Source organism: Dufourea novaeangliae, unplaced genomic scaffold (genome assembly GCF_001272555.1).
Source record: "Dufourea novaeangliae isolate 0120121106 unplaced genomic scaffold, ASM127255v1 scaffold199, whole genome shotgun sequence".
Lineage (NCBI taxonomy): Eukaryota > Metazoa > Arthropoda > Insecta > Hymenoptera > Halictidae > Dufourea > Dufourea novaeangliae.
In genome coordinates, this window is record NW_015374073.1 from 306174 (window position 1) to 326161 (window position 19988).

The 19988-nt window shown below is 36.0% G+C and overlaps 1 protein-coding gene across 1 annotated transcript; it reads right to left on the bottom strand.

Annotated features, from left to right (window-relative positions):
• Positions 1–18802: 18802 nt before the first annotated feature.
• On the bottom strand, positions 18803–19681 carry LOC107190455 (achaete-scute complex protein T3-like). The gene has a single exon (XM_015579256.1). It carries the CDS (start codon positions 19679–19681, stop codon positions 18803–18805), a length of 879 nt encoding a protein of 292 aa, XP_015434742.1.
• Positions 19682–19988: the final 307 nt, after the last annotated feature.

Consider the following 19988-nt stretch of genomic DNA (forward strand, 5'->3'; position numbering starts at 1 on the left):
AACTCCTAATTCGTATATAGGTATATTCTGTTTCATATTTACAACCAACCAGAAATCAGCATCTCTTTCCGATCAATAGTGCTTAGGAATAATTTGTAGAAAAATTATAGAACGTAATGCCTGCGATCTACTAAAATTATACAATATTTCATGGGATATTTTCTTGTTAACTAGAAATAATTCCAAACTACCAGTTGTGTTATAAATATAAAACTACCTATGTCGATTTGTAAATTTTGTTAGGAAACCTATTTCCCAATTCAATGTTTCAATGAAAAAAACTTTCCGTTAGATGCTCCGATTGGAGATGAGTCTTGTTCCGTAGGTGGGTTATACATAAATATGAAACAGTGTGTACCCGTACGACGAAACCGAGTAAGACATCACGCCGTGACGTCTTCGAACACCTTGGTACCCGAAGAAAAACTGTCGTGAAGCGGGGTTACGATGCAGAGCGGAAGATAACAAGATCGATACTCCAGTTTCTCTGCCGCACAGACGAAAATCTCCCGCGGTGACCACCCCACAAGCTCCGTTCGAAGATGAGATCGAGTCTCGACCGGGACTCGACCATTTTCTCTCGAACGGAAGACAAAGCCGAAACTTTGTAAACAACGTCCCACTGTGGCCGATCGAATTTCAGGAGATGACCGATCACCCTCTCGGTTGACATCAGGCCCAGGCCCGCCGAGAGGGTTCTCAGGAATTGTGACAGGACCCGGGATAAAATCTTTTGAAATAATGTCCCCGGCCACCCTATGAACAAAACGGATGCGCTGCTGTTTAGATCAGAACACTGGTGATTTGGCTAACCAAAATGATGATTATCGTGGATACGTCTGTCTTTAGTGACAATAAACGCCGTGTTCGCAACGTTATAGTCTTATATCACTTCTTCGAGATACGTTTAACAAATGCGTTCGGGTGAATGGCCTCCTTCATTTACTTGTATAATGTTATTGATACTTCAGGAAGACCAAACCTTCCTGGCGGTTTATTAATGACTGTCACATTTTATTTAAAAAACGAATATTATTTCTATTGTCTATATTCGAAGTGATATTTTTGTCACTTATTTATACAGTGGGCTATGCTGCAACGAAGTAATTGGTTCTAAAACCTCGTAAGTTAGATAATTAATATTGAAGTATTGTATGGAATTTGACAATCTGTAGCAAAATATGGCAGAGTATGACAATTGATGCTCTCAATATTATTCACGACTGTTATTAGCAGATCCGTATCGTCACTTTTTCTTTTTCTTGGTAACCGATAGCCGAATAGCCGATCGTCTTTGTCTGCATTCGTTATAACATATTCGTTCGTTCTAACATTCTGATTGTAATAATAAAAACTGTTCGCTGTAGCATTCGTTCGTTCTAACATCGTTCGTTGTAGCATACACAACTGTATTTCATTCTTACTGCAGTGATGTGTGAACAGAATTTATCGCCATGTATAAAAGAAAATTTTTTACATACTGTAGCTTATAAGAAACAAATATTTAAAATCTCTTTTATATTGTATTTCGTGCTTATATTTTTTACGTACCGTTACCTTGCTTTATATGAAATGGTATCTTTATTATACTCGTTTAATTTACTTCCTTTCTTGAGAGAATTTTCTTTACATTCCTTTCTAATAGAGTACTGAGTTTCCAAGCTGTATTAAAATATTTTATTGTGAAGCTTTTCAGAAATGAAACAGGCAATATTGAAGAAAATTGTTCAACTTTTACAATAGATGATGTCACTACATATTACCCCCCTGAACTTTATGACTAAGTTATTAAGATAAAGTTCTGTGTTGAAGAAGAAAAATTATTTGTTACTTTAAGCAAATACCAACCTTTGCCTTCCAATAATTGTACAAAAAATGACCACAGTGACATTTGCGGTTTGAATCAAGATTTTTACATTCAGGAAATAGTATATTGCTATTGATTTTTGATGTTTCGACTTGTGTTTTTACTGCAAGAACAGTGAATCCTTCAATATTCGAAAATTCTCTTCTATAGACGTTCATGTTCTTCTATTGACTCAGATATTGTATGTTTTACTATAATAATAAACTGTAAATTGCAACAACCTCGTTTTAAAGACTTCCTGATACTCAATCAGTCGATGTAAAATATTTGCTTCCAAACATTTTTCTTGAAAATCTGATCGCCATACTTGAATTACAAAAATGAGACTTGGTAAGACAAGCAACATTTTCTACTTTATTCTAGTAATGAAATAGATAGCATAAAATATCTGTAATATGTTACCTGCATACGTCATCTATATGACTTTACAAGGTCCTTGAAAACTTTATAACCAATTCAAACATATGTATGTCAGTAAATTTTTTTAATACCCGAATACAAGCAAGTATTTTTCATTTCGAAACTGTCCAGAATCGAAAAAGTACAAAGAAAAATAATATAACAAATTATAAAAAAAAAAGTAACCACTGAGTCTGTCGATGCATAAAATCTTTAAAATTTGGTGCTTTGTCCAAACTTTTGGTCGTTTACCTTCGTTGGTACATCGGTAAAATTCTTTACGGTTCCTCAGCAATAATACAACGGCATCGTAGTTAAAATATGTCAGTTATGAAAAGTTGCGGAGGTTACGCAGCGTCGTTCAATATCAGTTTCGTCGAAGGACAGTGACATTTCGCTGACAAGATACGCGTCAAGACGAGCATAAATTCACTCAATGATACTTTAACAGACATTCAACACTTGTTCGAGATACACTAAACACTTGTTTCTCGAAATATACTGAAAATAATTCATATCGATGAGAAATTTGAATTCTGAGCAGAATACGTTGAAGGTCAATATCATAGGTTAAGAATTTCTGTTTTTCAAAAGGGTACAATGAAACAATTGATGATATTTACCATTATTAGTAATTAATAAACGTTTCTTAATTTTCCATAATTCATTCTAAAATTCTTTGATTTCAAATTGAACAATTCAGTTAGACATATTTTGACTCTGCCAATATTTCTCTCCAGTGGTTATATTATATAACAGCCATTTATTATTACTAGACTACAGATTTTATGTAGATGATAAAACTTTCATCCCATACAACGATTATTCTATTTTATTTTGAACTTAGTAGGATACTTAAAAGGAGAAATAAATTCCTACATTTGCTCATGTGTTTATGCATTACACTGTAAAATGTCATTATTTTATTTTACCACTTGTGTATATAAGTGTTCGATTAAATGAATGAATGTTATACAGTTTATTCTACAGAAACATATAAAAACATGTGAAGTCTACTGTATTGAATTAAATGTTCGGATTTCTAAGTACTTACAAATGAAAATGATCTTCTTTTGCATTATCAATTGCACTCCAACATATGTATTATACATCATCGTGTTCTCTGATCTTTTTTCTTCACTTTAAGAAACATATTGCAAACATTGGGACAATCGAATTTGTGTTTGACTGATTTGACAATGGAAGACCAAAAAGTGCATATAAGGCATCTAATGCTTTATTACCTTCGATAGGGTAAAAATGGCAGTCAAATCCAAACAAGAGTTATGCAGCATATGGAAACAATGCTCTGAGTGATCGTATACGTTAAAAATGGTTAGAAAAGTTTAAAACAACAGACTTCACTGTGGAAGAATCACCGCAGTCAGGTAGAACTTTTACTGTTATAATGATCAAATCATCCCAATAGTTCCAAAACATCAACAGAGCACTACTAAAGGGATAGCTGAGTCATTAAAAATAGTAGTGAATACATTATTGACTAACTGCAAAAATAAATTTTTAATATCTAGGCCTGTATATTTCTTTAAAACCCGAACAAATTTTTGGGTCAACCCAATACATATATTCACTATGTGTAAATATAAGTAACAGACATAATGTTTATATCTTCATTTTTTATCGATAAATGTACATGCCAGGTATAAATAGATGTTCTAATGCTCTGAAACAAACATTTCCATATTGTCTTGAATCATTATAGCTACATCTCGATCAACTGTGATTCTTAACACATTGTATAATTCACTCTGTTCATGAATTTTCCGATGCACTAAGAAACAATCACATTATTATTATCTGCTGGATTCTGACATGCATTCCCTGCAATATTCACGTCGCAAACTATGCCAGGGTTTGATTTACGTTACACTTTAATTACCGAAATAAATTACTGTAACCCTTTCATGACCAGTCGGGCATATATGTATATCCCACTTGAATACTTGAACTGTATGTGACATGCCAGGTCGTTCCTTTTATGACCACTGCGACAAACATGTGCCATTTGAGTACTTGAACTGTATGAGACATACCAGATCACAGTTTCCCGCGTAAAACGGTGGTGGTGAGATTCTTTGTATGGGAATTCATCTTGCTGTTACTGTGTATTATTACGCTGATTTCCATTTTTTGCGCCTGGGATAATCTAGGTAAGAGGCTGAATGTGTAAATTCTTTCTTATATTTTCGTGTTACCTTGTGTCTGTACTACATAATACCATTTTAGGTGAAGTTGTGTTTCCTGCCTCACCCATGCTTCGAACGATTCCACAGGTAATTTTTAATATGTGAAGAACAATGTATAACAAAACAGTAGTTTTTTAAAGATATTTTTCTTCCAAAAGCTGTTTCCCTATTCAGAATACTTCCGTTTTCAGTAGGACATATCTTAAATAAGGTATATCAAAGAATACGAAAACTTGAGACAAAACAGACACTGATCTCAATTCAACATCCATTATATATAGACACGATGATAGAAGATACACAACAAAATCTTTAAAAAATACCAGTCTGGTCACGAAACGATTGATTTAAAAAAACAAAAGACTAAAACGAATATGGGAATATGTTAATGTGTTCTTACTCAATTTTGCGTATAGATCAAATTCATGCTCATTTTCAAAGCTTTCTTCAGTCGGGATTTTTTAAATGATTAACACACTTGGTTTTTGATACACATAACTGACATGTTTATTAACGATTAATGATATTCACACATGCTTTTAATGACAGTAAAAAAAAACACGATGACCGTGTATAGTATCTAGTAGGCCCTGTTTGGAACTGTAATAGATAAATTTTCTCCACACATTAGATAAGTTATAAAATACCAGTAGGTAAATAATAAAGGTTATCTATGTTCTTGCAGATTTTTCAGAACGTTGTGATAATAAATTCGACGTGTTAAAGTAGAAAAAATTCGTTCGAAGAATAGACCGTTCCTTAATAATTTTCGATGTCACTGTCAAAGAGAGGGCGTGATTCGAGTAAAATGCTAGCCGAACGGCTGGAATCGTATTCTGCGGGGACTCAATAGAAGTCTGGTCCATAATTCCGCGGCTCGAGCCATCTTTCACTGATTTTTCCACCGCAAACTCACCTACCTTTATTTTTCACGGTTTCTTCGGTTGCCCCCTCCCCCACTTCCCTCCCTGCCATTCCGTATCTCTGAGGGGGGTGACAAAGAGTCGCTGTCGAAGGAAGAGAATGAAGCAGTGAATGGTAGCGGTCAATGCCGAGGCGTGAGACCCCAGGACATCGTGGATTGTCCTCGAGAGAAAACGACAGAGATCTGAATGGGGAAGAATGGGCACCAAACGAGGCAAAGTTAGTCGACCTTACGGCTACCTAGGTAGGAGGGAAGGGGACAGATTCGCCCGGGTACGAGGTCTAGACCTCGTAAAAACGTTCCCTGTCCCCGGGAAATCGCGTTACGTTCCATACCGTCATCCTGTGCTGCGATAATATTTTCCTAGGAGCCTACGAAAACTCGATACGGTCGTTTCGTACCACCTCGATTCGCTCTGCGATCTTGTTTTTTCACTTATACCGAGGATTTCTCGATTCTTTCGTCGACGGATTAACCCCCTCCTCATCACTCGAACGATCATTGTACGATGGTGATTTTGAAAAAAAATCAATATTTGGAGGAGACGCCAACCGTTAATTTAAAGGAAAACAGTGAGCGATTCCGTCGAATAAAAGGTGTTCTTGAGAGCAATTACTTTTGCACGTTCTTTCGAATCTTTGAATTGTGAACGGGATCTCAAGAATGTATAGCAAAATGTGTGTAACAGGTATCTGTATCTGTAGGTTTGCTGGATTTTCAGTTGGACGTGTTTGGCTCAGGACAATCACTGAAAGTACGTATTATTATATATTACATTTTTGCAATAATAATTACGGTTTAGCAGATAGAAACTGTTAAAACAATAACACTGTTCCATAAATTTTAACTTTCTTCCTATCCCATAACCGTTAATAGGCGTTTCTGATAGATATTTATGAGCTGAGTACGAATTTGCGAACCCGTTCTTCCCAGCACGTCCAGTTAAAAAAAAATCAATTTTAAAGAAAATTACAAATTTTCCATTTTTGAGGTGTGTTGTGCTATTACAGTAATAGTTATTCAGTTATTTTTGAGACGAAATAATTCTCTGGACTCTCCAGAACAAAATGATGTAAATGTTATTATATTGTAGACACCTAAATATGTTTAAATAATGCTCAAAATAAACGAACATCAAAACGCCCCAATCTTCGCTAATATTCTTCTACAGTGAGTGTAAAAAGTATTCGTACACCGTTTAAAACAGAACAACTCTTTTAAAATTGGTCCAAATGACTTGAGTTTTTTCGTGAAGTTAGAGACATTAATTTACTAAATGATGTGAAAAAAAAAATTGGAAAAAGTTGCAATTGGTCCGAATCGCAAAGAAAATATTAAAGGTCGTGTTTTACAACTTTTTAATCTGAGGCTATAATGAAAATTTAATAAATACATATCGAAGATTTATGTTAGTTATAAAACTCAAGTCATTTGAACCAATTTTAAAAGAGTTGTTCCGTTTTAAAGGGTGTACGAATACTTTTTACACCCACTGTATTTATTTCAAAATCTTAGGGTCTAGGAGAAAATCTATCCCCACCACGCGATAGAGCTTTTGCTGCAATGAAGGTTGTCAAGGAAAGTTGTAAAATCCGTTTTGTTTTCAATAGAGAAGAGAAATAGTTCAGTAAAATGCTCAGCGACCGCAGTGGTACTCAATGACGGTAGTCGTCTTACCTGTGCGCGATTAACATTTCCGAGCGGCAGGTAAGGCGGCCGCTGTCATTGAGTACTACTGCCGCCGCCGCCTGTTTTACTGGACTATTTCCCTTCTGTATTAAAAATAAAACAAATTTAGTAACTTTCTTTGACATTTTCCTTAACGGAAAGATCTGCATACCTTTGATATGTATTTAAAAAGCGACCTTTACTATTTTCTTCGCGATTCCGACCAATTGCAACTTTTCCGAATTTTCTTTACACATCGTTTAGTAAACTAATGTTCCTAACTTCACAAAAGAACTCAAGTCACCTGAACCAATTTAAAAAAAAAATTGTTCTGATTTAAAGGGTGTGCGAATACATTTGTTACCCACTGTATATATTGCTGATAAATGAAAATTTAATAATTCCACGAAAAACGTGATAACAGTGAGTCCCTTTATATGGTATTTACTTCAAAAAGTTTTGTTAAATCTCTAGAAATAATTCGTTCCGTGAGCATTCCATTAATTTCCTCGAAACTTGTGGCTGCATAAATATTTCTCACGTCGACTATGCGCAATACCGCTTTTTTAATTCGAGCGTTGGACAGGCTTCACAGTTTTTTGCGTGGACGAAGCACGGAGGAAGCATCGCTTGAAACCACTCCGCTGGATGCTCTGAAAATACAGGGAACGAAGTTCAACGAAGCTCGATTACGCACAGATTCTATGATATTTCGACGCGTGTGTGAAACTCGGCAGCAAAGGTACAAGAATGGGCTTTCGTGTTTTTTTAATCCACGTGGCCTTTTTAAGGCCTCTCCCGAACTTTCATGTCCGTCGACGTGTATATTTAGGCTGGAATTAGGCCCCGGCTACTTCTATGCGGCTGCTTATTAGCTCTGTTCAGGCATATTGGCTTCGTAATGCAACCAACTGGATCGTCTGCGTTCTACTACTCTCCTCTTCCTCACTCTTCTTTTTCTCGTCGCCTTTAATGGTTTCGGAAGCATGACTAATTTCAATATACCGGTACACTCTATTGATAGAGTGATTACGGCCAAAAACATTAATATTGAATTTCTACTGTCTCCTCGAATTGATCATTTGCTGAATTTTTCGAAACGCTTCGCTATTAATGGTTCATCAATGTTTGAAGCAAAACGTGAAAAAGTGCTTGGAAATCAACTATCAGAGTACACATGAAATACCTTATTTACTCAACTAAACGCGTGGATTTAAGTTTCTTACAAAATTAGTTTTATGATTTGAACTTTACTAATTAATAAATTGTAAGAATTTTTCTGTTTAATTTTATGTGAGTTATACCGTTTGCATTTTCTTTTAGGTGTTTAGGGCGCCTGTCGCCAATGACTTTGACCTAGACATATGTTATTAAGGTTACCCTTATTAAAATTTACAATCTAGAACATTTTATTTATATGTAATGGTAAATTATTTACTACATAGTGGCAACTCTCATAATATTTCACTACACAATTTTGCCTTTTGCAGGTGAATTCAAGTTTTTACTATACATATACAGTACAGGTGTCTCAGTTAACTCGATCACCTCGTATAATGACTTAACGGTACACTTTATGAAAATTTTGAGGCATGGAACTTAAATCTTAAATGGCATCAAGGGACACATCTTGTAAGGTCCGTGCTTTTTCTATTCCAGTTAGTTGAGACACCCTGTATAATTACTCAGGACATTCCCCTTTATAACATATATCATGGTCATTGAAATCGACGAAGTGCATTCTTACTCTATATAATTACCGAATATTCATCAGCTCCGGTGAGTATCGGTATGGCGCATTAGTCGGGCACGCGTTACTCGGAAACTACGATCGGTTTCAGGTGGCAAAGTAAATCCTCTTATCCGGATCGATGAGTCCGTGCCGTCACGAGGAACACGACGAGAAGAAACGCGAGTCCGAGCACACGGGAGACGTATACGCAGTACGCAGAACGATGGAATCGGCGACCGGTGCGACCAGTTAAAAAGACGAGTGTTCCTCCACGAGGGTACATTAACCATACCAAACGCAGATCCGTCTAGCCGGTAAGGATCCTCGGGAAGAACAACCGACGACACTCGTTGCGCCTTGTTACTACCACCTCGTCCCTTTAAATTGGATTTAAATTTCGAGATTTATAACACGAGCGCGCGTCCACTTCGGGGAACTCTGCCAGCGGACTCTTTTTTAATCTCTTCGTCTTCCCCACGTGCTTGAAGAACCTTCTACGGCCAACCTCTTTCAATCACAGTCATATAGGTGCGAAAGAAAATTATAGGATGATTTATACATGGTGTTTGGTTTATCTTGCACACCTTCTCATGCTACAACTCGCAAGTATCCGAATGGGCGGTTTTGTATAGGGTTTTGGTAAATGCTCGAAATTCAAATCCGAAACTTTGTAAGATTTTGAAACTCTCGTAATTTTCGAAATTCAACATTCTCGAAACTCGAAGCGCTGATTTTATTTTGTATGCAAGAATATTTTGTTTTATGAACTGAAGTCTCAATAAAATGTTTGCGTAAATCTTTATTGACCATGGTTAAACAAAACATAACAATGTATTCACTAACCCTTTTTTTTAGCAGTAACACTCGATAGTTTAGCAGTTCCTACTTTTTACTGCCACGAAACAATACTTTAACATATAATGTCAAGCACTCGCGAATCACATGTTCTTGATCTACATTTCTACGATCACAATCGATCGCCAATCTGCTTATATTTTATATGCTTAAAAGCAAAAACCGATCACTGAGCATTCACGAAGAATCTCAGACCGAATATTCGGGATTTATTTATCGATTTTATATTTTTTTTAGCTGGGTTCCGATAATTTCGAATCACAAGGAAAGTACATTTTCGAATTCTCGAGACCTGAAACTTTCTAGGATTTCCTGGGTTCCGAAAGTTTTCCAGAAACCCATCCCTAGTTTTATAGTAGGCACTAGAATTAGGTTGACCATGAAATATGCGCAACTTTTTCACAGAACGTTACTGTAATAATGTCTGCCCTGTCGTTACTAAACTTCATTTTTTATTTCTGTATGTCCATCATTTTTTTTTTAAATGACATTAGGTACATTGTTCTCTGTTTCACTAAGAATACTCCATTTAAGATTTATTCTTAAATGGAGTATTCCATTTATGGTCTATTATGGAGTATCCATTTATCTTGTATTTAATATTCGTCATGATGCTTTAATAAATATTTATTCGGAGTGTTCTACTATTCTATTGCGTAGTGTGAGCATTGAAGTACCTAAATTAAGTACTAATCTATAGTGGTTTTATTCCTTCAAAAGGAACAAAAACAACATGCAATCGATTTGTTTGTGTCCATCAACTTATAAACTGAGTCATTTCTTTTTTATTATAAATTTATAAATGGCCATGTAGTTACATACTTTCACATAATAAAGTTCAATAGAATGCAACTAATACACACTACCGTTCGCAAGTGTAGGACACCTCGTCTATATGAAGAAAATGTAATGTTTAGTAAAAGTTATATATTTTAAACCACGCGTCAAGTTTCAAATTAAAGTACCTATAAATGAAAATTGCAATGGTTTTCATTAAATATAAAAAAGTATTATCCTCTTTCAATGGCTCAAGACTCTATAATATATCTTAATTTCACAGTATAAATATATTCACCGTAGGTCGTAGTTACTAATAATAACTGAACTGCGGAAGTTTATGCAAATGCACAACTTTAACTAATAAAATACATAAACCAAAATTGACAGAATTTTAAGCCATATACCAAGGGCTTTTACATGGCAATAATAATACATAAATAACATTAAATTTGATTAAAATTTTTACTTTAATACATTTTGAAGGGTGGGAGATCCTATAAATGCATAAACATTCGCAGTCTATTAATAACCACGTGTGATAAGCATAACAACAATTATCGAGATAGACGAATAAAAAATACAAAGTCATCGGAAGTTATACGTAAATACAAGGGATGATAAGTTGATTCATCTTCCCCCGGTTGATAGGGTAAAATTGAAAACCTAAGTGGATAATTAAACACCGATGAGTATCCTGTGTTTCAGTGGATGTTCCACGACAAAAACGGTTCCCCGTGAACCGATCTCCCTGAGACCATTTCTCTGCGTTCGTATACTGGTTTCTCAGGCCTGTGAGAAACTTTCAAGGCAGGAAGTGACTACAAATATTTGCCTAGCTAGCCGTCTTGCACGATTACACCGCGATCCGACTCGACTGAAGCTCGATTGTATTCACATTCACGCGACGCGATATTCAGTGCTCCTTCCACGACGAAGTTAATCCAACTCGTATCCAGGGCGAATTTAAACGCACAGGCATCAGTCCCTGAAGTTCCAGCCATACGTTGCCACAGTGTAACGAGTATATATGGAGAAAATCAATTTATCGTTAACTCTTGCCTTAAAACATCGAGTCATACTCGTGATGACGATTTCAAACTGGATTTAATAAACATGTATACTATTCGTTTTCTTTGAGTCGAAGTGAAATTCTGTTTCATTGGTATTAATATTTAAGACTGAGAGTAAACGTTACACTTGTTCTGAGAATAAAATTCCTTTTGTACCTGCGAAATTATTAACGATAAAGTAATTCTTGAGCATACAGTCGTCAAAAATATCCTAAGGCAAGGGGTTAAACTAGTCTTATTGACAGGTCATTGACATGTTAATCATATTTACACAATACGAATTTAATTGACATTTAATAGTTTTTTAAAAGATATTTTTCTGTATGAGACTTTTTATAAATAAAACCTTTCACAAACTACAGTTATAGAGTTTTTACAAACAAGATACAGCCGTTTTTATAGAACTAAACTTATTGTCAGTTAAACTTAAATTAAGATTAAATAGACGCCCTCGAAAATTCTTGAGGGCGTGCGAAATTAATCCTAGAACTGCCAGCAGTAAATGTATACTAAATTCAATTGTATAATTTACTAATCTATTGTATATAATACATAATACAATCTGAAGTATTAAAGTATCATATAAAACATGTAGTAAATTAGAAGCCAACATAAATTTCAGCACTTTGCCAATCTGTCACTTTTTAAAACTTTGTTGACTTTGCATGAAAAAAATGTCAAAACTTTTTTATTTTTTCCTAGTATCCCAAATAGAACGTACGTTCCGAACGTATAGTGTATTCTGAGGATGTCACGAAAAGGTCTACGTGTCCCCCATACATCCGTATCCTCCCGTATCCCCATACCGTCCTGTATCAACATTCTTAGAACGTTTGCAAAATTTAAGTCTTGAGAACATCCGTAGGACTTTCTAGACGGACGATTCTAGGACATCCGAAATTTACGTCCTGTTCAAAATGAATGTAGTATATTCGGATATAAACAGGACATGAAACGGACGTTCTTTGGATATACGGTGCTATCTGGGATATGCGTGTTATTCTAATAGAAAATAAATCATTTCATTAGTACGAAACCAAATTTGTTATTGGCTCTCAACCACAAAAGGTGGCGTCTCTCCTGAATTTACCCTACTCAATTGCAGTTTGAATGGACTCAAAATCAACATTGAATTGCAATACATATAACGGTATTTGTAGGTTATTGGGACAGCTTATTTTTCAAATTATTATACCGATCGAAATTGGTTAGAGCTGGTTCAGGAAAAAAAATCATTTTCAAATCATTATATTGATCGGAGCTGGTTAGAGCTACAATCGATCAGTAAAATGCGAACTTGTATCTTCGGGTGAATTCCAGATGCTAAGATTTTAAATTTCGAGTCCTTTCACACCCCTTATAACACCCACCGTTCCACCTTGATCAATGCCTTTCCGAATAATGTCCTTAACTTGTATTATTCTGTATTTCTTATTTACGTACATATCCACGGAAAGGTAATAATTTCGTCGAACGTAACAGATAGCTTCGAGGATCAAGTGCCTCCTTTAAAGCTACCATTATCGTTCCACTAATGACGTAATGACACTCGGTGAACCAAGGTTATTTTTCGGAAAAACCAGGACGAGTTTGGTAAACGCAACCGACGTTTTGTCCCGCGAGAGAACACCTGAAAAGCTCACCGCGGAAGGGCGGAGTCCTCCCTCCATTATCCCTGTCAATGGTCTTGCGGTTTTTGAGTAAAGAGCCGTCGAAATTACAGTAATTTTTCTGTCAAAGGTCTCCTTTGCGTATTCTTGGGTCTCCAGAACCACAAAACGCGTAAACCAGAAATCAGAGCACTGCACTATAATCATCGAAAAGTAACGTGTTAATGAGCAGGATATATTATTACCTGTATTCTGTCATCTTTCCGCTTTTCTTTGTGCACGGTATTAATATACAGTGGAACTCTGAAAAGGTTCCACACGCTACTGGTGATCCCTATTTGTATCGTATAACAATAAAGAATAATTTAGAGAATTTTTAAAATATTGCAGCATGGATGAATAGTTCCTGCAATAGTTTACTTCACAATATCGCCTTTGTCAATATGATAATTAGACTGTGGATTATATGCATTTATGACGCACGCGTGATTATGTGCATAAAGGCATGTCAAGTGTAATAACTGAAATTCCAATGAAGGTTTAATAATTCTTTTGACTTTTTTATTACACCAAAATTATCAATAGAAAATATGGATTTCAGTTTGTTTTCCTGTTATGTACTAGTTATAGTTTCTAGAGTCTCTAGAGTACATAGAGTTATTAATCTGATGAATTTCAAACACAAACAATTACTAGTAAAGAACGTTATTTGAAAAGCAGGAGTGCTTTAATAAATGAAAATTGAACTACTCTGGTAAAAAATTTGATTTTCAAATGTTACTTATGTAGGTATGTTAAGATACGGCCAAAGACTTGTTTGAAGCAACTTTTGAAACATCATAGTTTCGGAAACTACCATACGCAACGATACAACACAATTGAAATGTCTGACATTATTAATTTCCTTGCTGTTGGTCGTTCGGACATTTAGTAACACTAATTATTTCATGAGCTTGCTTATACATATTAATATCTGATTTTCAAGTAACAATCACCTCAAAGTTGTTATTTTTGAATATTTTCTTTAAATATTCTTTAATCCTCATGCTACTTTTCAACTCATCAAATTTAAATGTTAATTGATATAATTTAAATTCCAGTATTATTGTAATGACTGCTCGATTGTACAAATAATTCGGACCAAGACGTTTATCAATGATTGTAAATCAATAATACGAATGATATAAACAACAGAACTTCTTTATATTGACTAACAATGATCGATTTATCCTTCGAATTTACCCATGCTATCGAAGTAACAATGTGTGAGTCATCAAATACGCTGATATAAATACGAAAACGGTACAATGATATCATTTTCCACGTGAATTTCCAATACCGTACGATGTTTGCTCATTTTTATCTTACACTATCAGAATTCTCTCCCGTCATGAATTATCCGTGAATGTCATTTTTATTATCTACTTTATTTTTGGTCCTGCTACTTCATAAACCTTATTAAAAACAGTTGACGAGATGTAAGAAATTACTGAATTAATAAAAAGTACTGAATTATTTCCAATCTACATTATTCGTGATCTCAAAGTCATCTACAAGGGTACGTCACTCCTTTTCATAAAAACAAATTAAAGTTATTTCAAAATAATTATTTACGTGTAACAAATACTTAAAATAATATTATAAACATTTTCTTCTACAAATGTTTAGAAAATTGTCGTTCAATGAGCAGATAAAATGAAAAATCATTCTATTAGATAGTAAATAAATGTTATAATTAAAAAGCAAGTTATGTGTTTTCTCGAATAAATTAACTAATTATTATTTGATAAATATGTGTAATCAAATGGGATTATTTAACATACTTGAGTATTTAAATAATTCTCACGCATAGTATGCAGAGTATTTCAAATTTATTTTTTCACGGTAAGAATGAAAAATTCACATAATTTAACTTTCTTTAATATTAAATCACAAATTCACTATTTGTATCAACACTATTGTAATCCACCATTTCTTTATAGAAAAATGCGGAACCATTTTCACTTTGCACTGTATTAGATGAAACAATTTTCTACAATTTTATATGCGCTTGTTCTTGCTTTCACGTGGTAAAATTTCACGATGTGAACGATCGATCGATACCTAGCTGAGGGTTTGGATTTCTACCTAAGACTATCTTGTCCGTTAGGACAGGTTAGTAATCTACCTGAAAACGAAATGACACCAGTGGAAGTTCGTTTATTGAAGGATAGATGCAGCAATCGAGACGCATTGCCAGTGATAGGTACCGTTACTGACAACAATGACTGCTCCTCGAAAACTCTGACCGTCAATATAATCATACTACCTGATTCTACCACGAAGTCAGGTGCCACGAAAATTTTGTGACAACTTGTCATGACCATTGCTGAAATAAATCTCTGTATTAGCACCTTTCAATGAAAACTTTTATTTCAACTCTAGCCCTTGAACGCTAGAACTAATATATCAATTTATTTGAGTGTCCTTCTATTCGTCACAGAAGGAACACAAAAATTTTACTATTAGATATGCGACTGGGAAATACATTTTTTAATAAGATGGTGATGCAGATTCATAGTATCAAGGTAACAAGTACGAGGAGTTTTGTTTAAAATTACTATTTTCATTAAAGTATTAAAAAGTTTAGTTAAATTAACGTTAGGTACTAATAAACCGAAATTATAATAATAAATGATAGGAAGTTAATAGTTTTAATTGTTAGAATGAAGAAAGTATATAGTAAAGTAATAATGTATTACGTAAGGAATAATAAAGCATTGTAATAGTATTAATAGCGTTTCATGATTTCAGGATAATGGTATGCCGGAAGGAAAGAACAAAATCGTTTCATTCTTCATAACGTTGCCCAATATATTTAACGAATTATTTCTCACTATTTACAAGAAGGCACTGTCACGATAAAATTACATTTTCTGCAATTCATCTGCTTCGATTCCATTCAATATATATCATTTACAATATTATTACAAAATTATATTACAATAAGACCTTTCTTAGTTCGCGAGAACGGTATTTAAATAATTCCCCGAATTTACATAAATATTCTGGCGTAGTGCTCGTAACATACATAAAATTTACAACGTTGGATATTTAAACAAATTTATTAACTGACAATGAGCTTTCTTCGTTGTTGGAATAGATTGTCTTTTAAAAGAGAACACTTGCTGTTAGTTATTGCGAAAAACTGTAGAGATTAAAAACGTCTAAGGCACTCTGGAATGCTGCATCCTTCGAGGATGTTTCTTAATGTCGATACGACATCATCTTACAATTTCTAAAACATTTTCATAATTACAGGTCGACAGATAATAGAAAACTTCGTCGACGATTGCATCATTAACACGTTGACTGACAAAGTTTCATGTAATATCGTGAAAATCTATGTAACTTTCCTAATTGAAGCATTATCAAAATTAGTTCTCAGCGTGTTAGAATCACATCTGATAAGCACAGTGACAAATCACGACTCACAGTCTTTCTGTTCCATTGAAAAAGTGGTTTCGCAGAAAGTTCTGTACATGTCAGCGGTCAACGTGTTAGAAGCAAACTACCCTTAAGGTACTGACAATACGACGCGCTTTAAAATTATATCTGTACAAAAATTAATATGACTAGATCACAGTTAGTGGAACAGCCTTTTCGTCGCCCCCTTTTGCTTCATCGTGTCACCCTTTGGCTGACTTCTGTAACAAACAATAAGAATCGATACGTTAAATATATATCTTCAATTAGTTTCAGCTAAAATAACAAAATACATCATTTTCTTCTCGAAAGTTTCCTTTACCTACTATGAATTACGGTTTTTTATACAGTTTTATTTATTCGCCGGTCTCGGTACTTTCGTCGGTTTTATTACCAACTTGTACTGTTTCGCGACCGATACCAGTTTATAAATTTATTCCTGTCGAAATCGGGACTGTCGAAGGTCGCCGCAGGTATAGAAGGGAAGCAGGGGATGATTTTCAGGTAAGGGCGGTTTTGCTGGAAGGGACTCTAACGAAAAAGAAGAAATCGTAGGGGAGACAACGAGAGAGAGAGAGAGACGAAAGAATAGCGTACCGGTTCAAAAACCCACAAAAGGGAGACTGAAATATCCTGAAAGATGCATTCAGGTTAAACGCAGCGGGCGAAATCGTCTCTTGCCGGAGAAAGACGGAAGAGTAACCGAAAAACGAAGGAAGACAGTGAATAACGAAGAAATGTTCAGCGAAGAACATAACGTCCTTTAAGATTAAGGTCAAACTTAAATGGACCTTCGATTCTTAAATTTCGAAAATTGTCAGAAATCGGGGACCGTTGTGCAACCATAATAAATTCCAAAATTTCGCTGAGCCTAAAAAACAGGGTACGATGAAATCGAAGGTGCAAGCAGAATGTGATCCGCCAGAAATTGTAAAATCACTGGGAAAAGAAATCGAAGCTTTTGAAAGGAAAGACGTTGATAGGTGGCAAAATTTCGTGAAGGCGATGCTTGAGGGTTGCGGAGGGATGAAAAAACGGTAGGAACGACACTGACACACACACACACACACGCATACAAGACTGGCATGTGTGTTAGCGGATGGTGAAAGAAATCGGGCACAAAAGCGTCGCTTCTCGAATGTATACCCTCTGAATGGAGTCTGCGATTTGAATGGCTCGAGCTTCAGCGAGGGGTCGCGCGCACCATTGTCACGGGGCAAGGTCACAAATCTGGTCGGGAACTCCTTTGAACTTCCTCGGTAACGCGGATGTTACCTCACGGATAAAATTTACGGTCGTTGAAAAGCGAGGGAGGTGAGAAACTTTCCGAAAAAAATCCGAGTGACTGGAACGTTGAATAACTGGAATATTCTCGATAGAAATCACAAAAAATAATATGGCGACTATTATTTTCGTCCATGTAGCTTTAATTAGTGTCATTTTAGGCATGATTTACTGTACTTGATAATTTTAACCACTGGTAATTTATTAATTCAGTAAATTTTCCGAATTTTTTAACAAATCTGAAGTAATTCATTAAGTAGTCAAGAAAATATTGAAATATATAAATGCTACGTACGAATTAAATAACAAACAAAATAAAAACATTGATATTTCAATAATCGGTAATTAGATTAAATATGTATGCATTATCTAATAGAACAGTTAATGGATGAAACTTGTTTATAAAAATATTAATTTACAGAAACATTGACAGACTAATGATCGTAAATTGAAAATTGTTAGGTTAGTTGGAAAGAAGTGGCCGTTACTTCTTACCTCTTTTTATGTTTAAATAACAAATAATATTTCTGTATAATTTATACAATTACACAGAAATGGTATTTCGACATGTTACGTTATTTCTAAGAAGGAAGATGACGAGAGCAAATTTCCTATTACAACCATTGAACTCTATTCTATTTAGATGAATCTTAATAAACACGTGTTTGAATGAAATACATAAAATCTATAAAATTCCTATTACCTCAGAAATATATGCAGTAATTGATTATTCGCCAATAGTTCATTATTTCTTGTATGGAATTCAGTACATTGTCACGTTAGCGTAGGGTTTCAAAAAAATCGATGGTAACTTGTCAAAAATTACCGTCTAAAGCTGCCCACAAATTGAACAAAACAGTCATTAGAACGTCAACAAGTGAAACACGACACTAACCTTGAAAAAAAGAAAGAGCCACCTGGGAGGCGACGTGGACACCCCTCATTGACTTTGTTGCCACCAGGAGATAACGTCCAACAGTTCCTCGTCCTCAGGACTCATAGGCTCGTAATTATCGTAACCATCGGAATGGGTGGTGTAAAGGTTGCCGGAAGTTCCGTATCCCTGGCTGCCAGCTGACGAGGCCTCGGAAACAAAACTCGGCGTAGGTGAACTGGACGCTTCGGAACAAGGAGTCGGCACGAACGTTGGGCTAGGATTCTGTCTGAGATGTCGGTGAATATCAGGACTGTGATATCTGATTTCGTTGACATTGCCGCGCAGTCTTAATTCAGGTGAATGGTGACTCGTCTCTACTCCAAGTCCATTACCAGAGCCGCACGTGGACGAAGAGGTGGACGAAGGTGGCGATGAGGTTGGCGAAGACACACTCGCGTCAGACCCACTGTCATGCTCTTCTAAAAGACGTTGAAGGCTCCTAATGTATTCGACAGCCATCCTGAGCGTTTCGACTTTCGACAACTTCTTGCTACCAGCCCTCGAACCACCGTGAGTACCGGCAGTGCTACCTCCGAGAGCTTGAGCCACGCTTTGAGGGATATGTTGCCTCAAAGTGGCGAACCCGTTGTTCACCTGTTTCACACGATTTCTTTCTCTCGCGTTTCTTCTCGCCACCGAAGCTGGCTGATGAGGAACGGCCCCATAGGGTCCGGTCTGTCCGTAGATCTTGGATCGCTTGCAACCGTGCTGCTGTATCTTCATGTCATTGGACGGCATACTGCTCGTGGAGACGATCACGTTGCCGCGGTGGCTTTGAGCACTGGTTGCAGACGACCCATGGAGATTATGGTGATGATGCTGCTGCTGAACGCTCAACATGATGGGCAATACGTTCCCCTCCTTCGACGCCACTAAGGTCATATCACTGATCCCCCACTACAAGGAGCGCGGCAGCGCGTGCCAGGTGACCTTGAGGAATCCTCGGTGAACAGTGGAACAGTTTAACCCCCTTTCGACACCTTGGACAAATACACGCGACACGAACCAAATGGAGGGGAAAAACAGTGGAAAACGCTTGTTTATGAACGGAGTGTTTCACGAGTTAAGTAGACGGCCGCACCCTCGATGCTGATGGTACGGACCTGGCTCCCGAAATGCCTTGCCAAGAAGGGTTCGAGGCCTTATATAGCCAGGGCGGGCACGCGCCTATCCCCTCCATGGGCCCCAT

What these genes read in the sequence shown, in the direction of transcription:
- LOC107190455 (XM_015579256.1), bottom strand. Translation starts at nt 19,681, where the DNA reads ATGACCTTAGTGGCGTCGAAGGAGGGGAACGTATTGCCCATCATGTTG.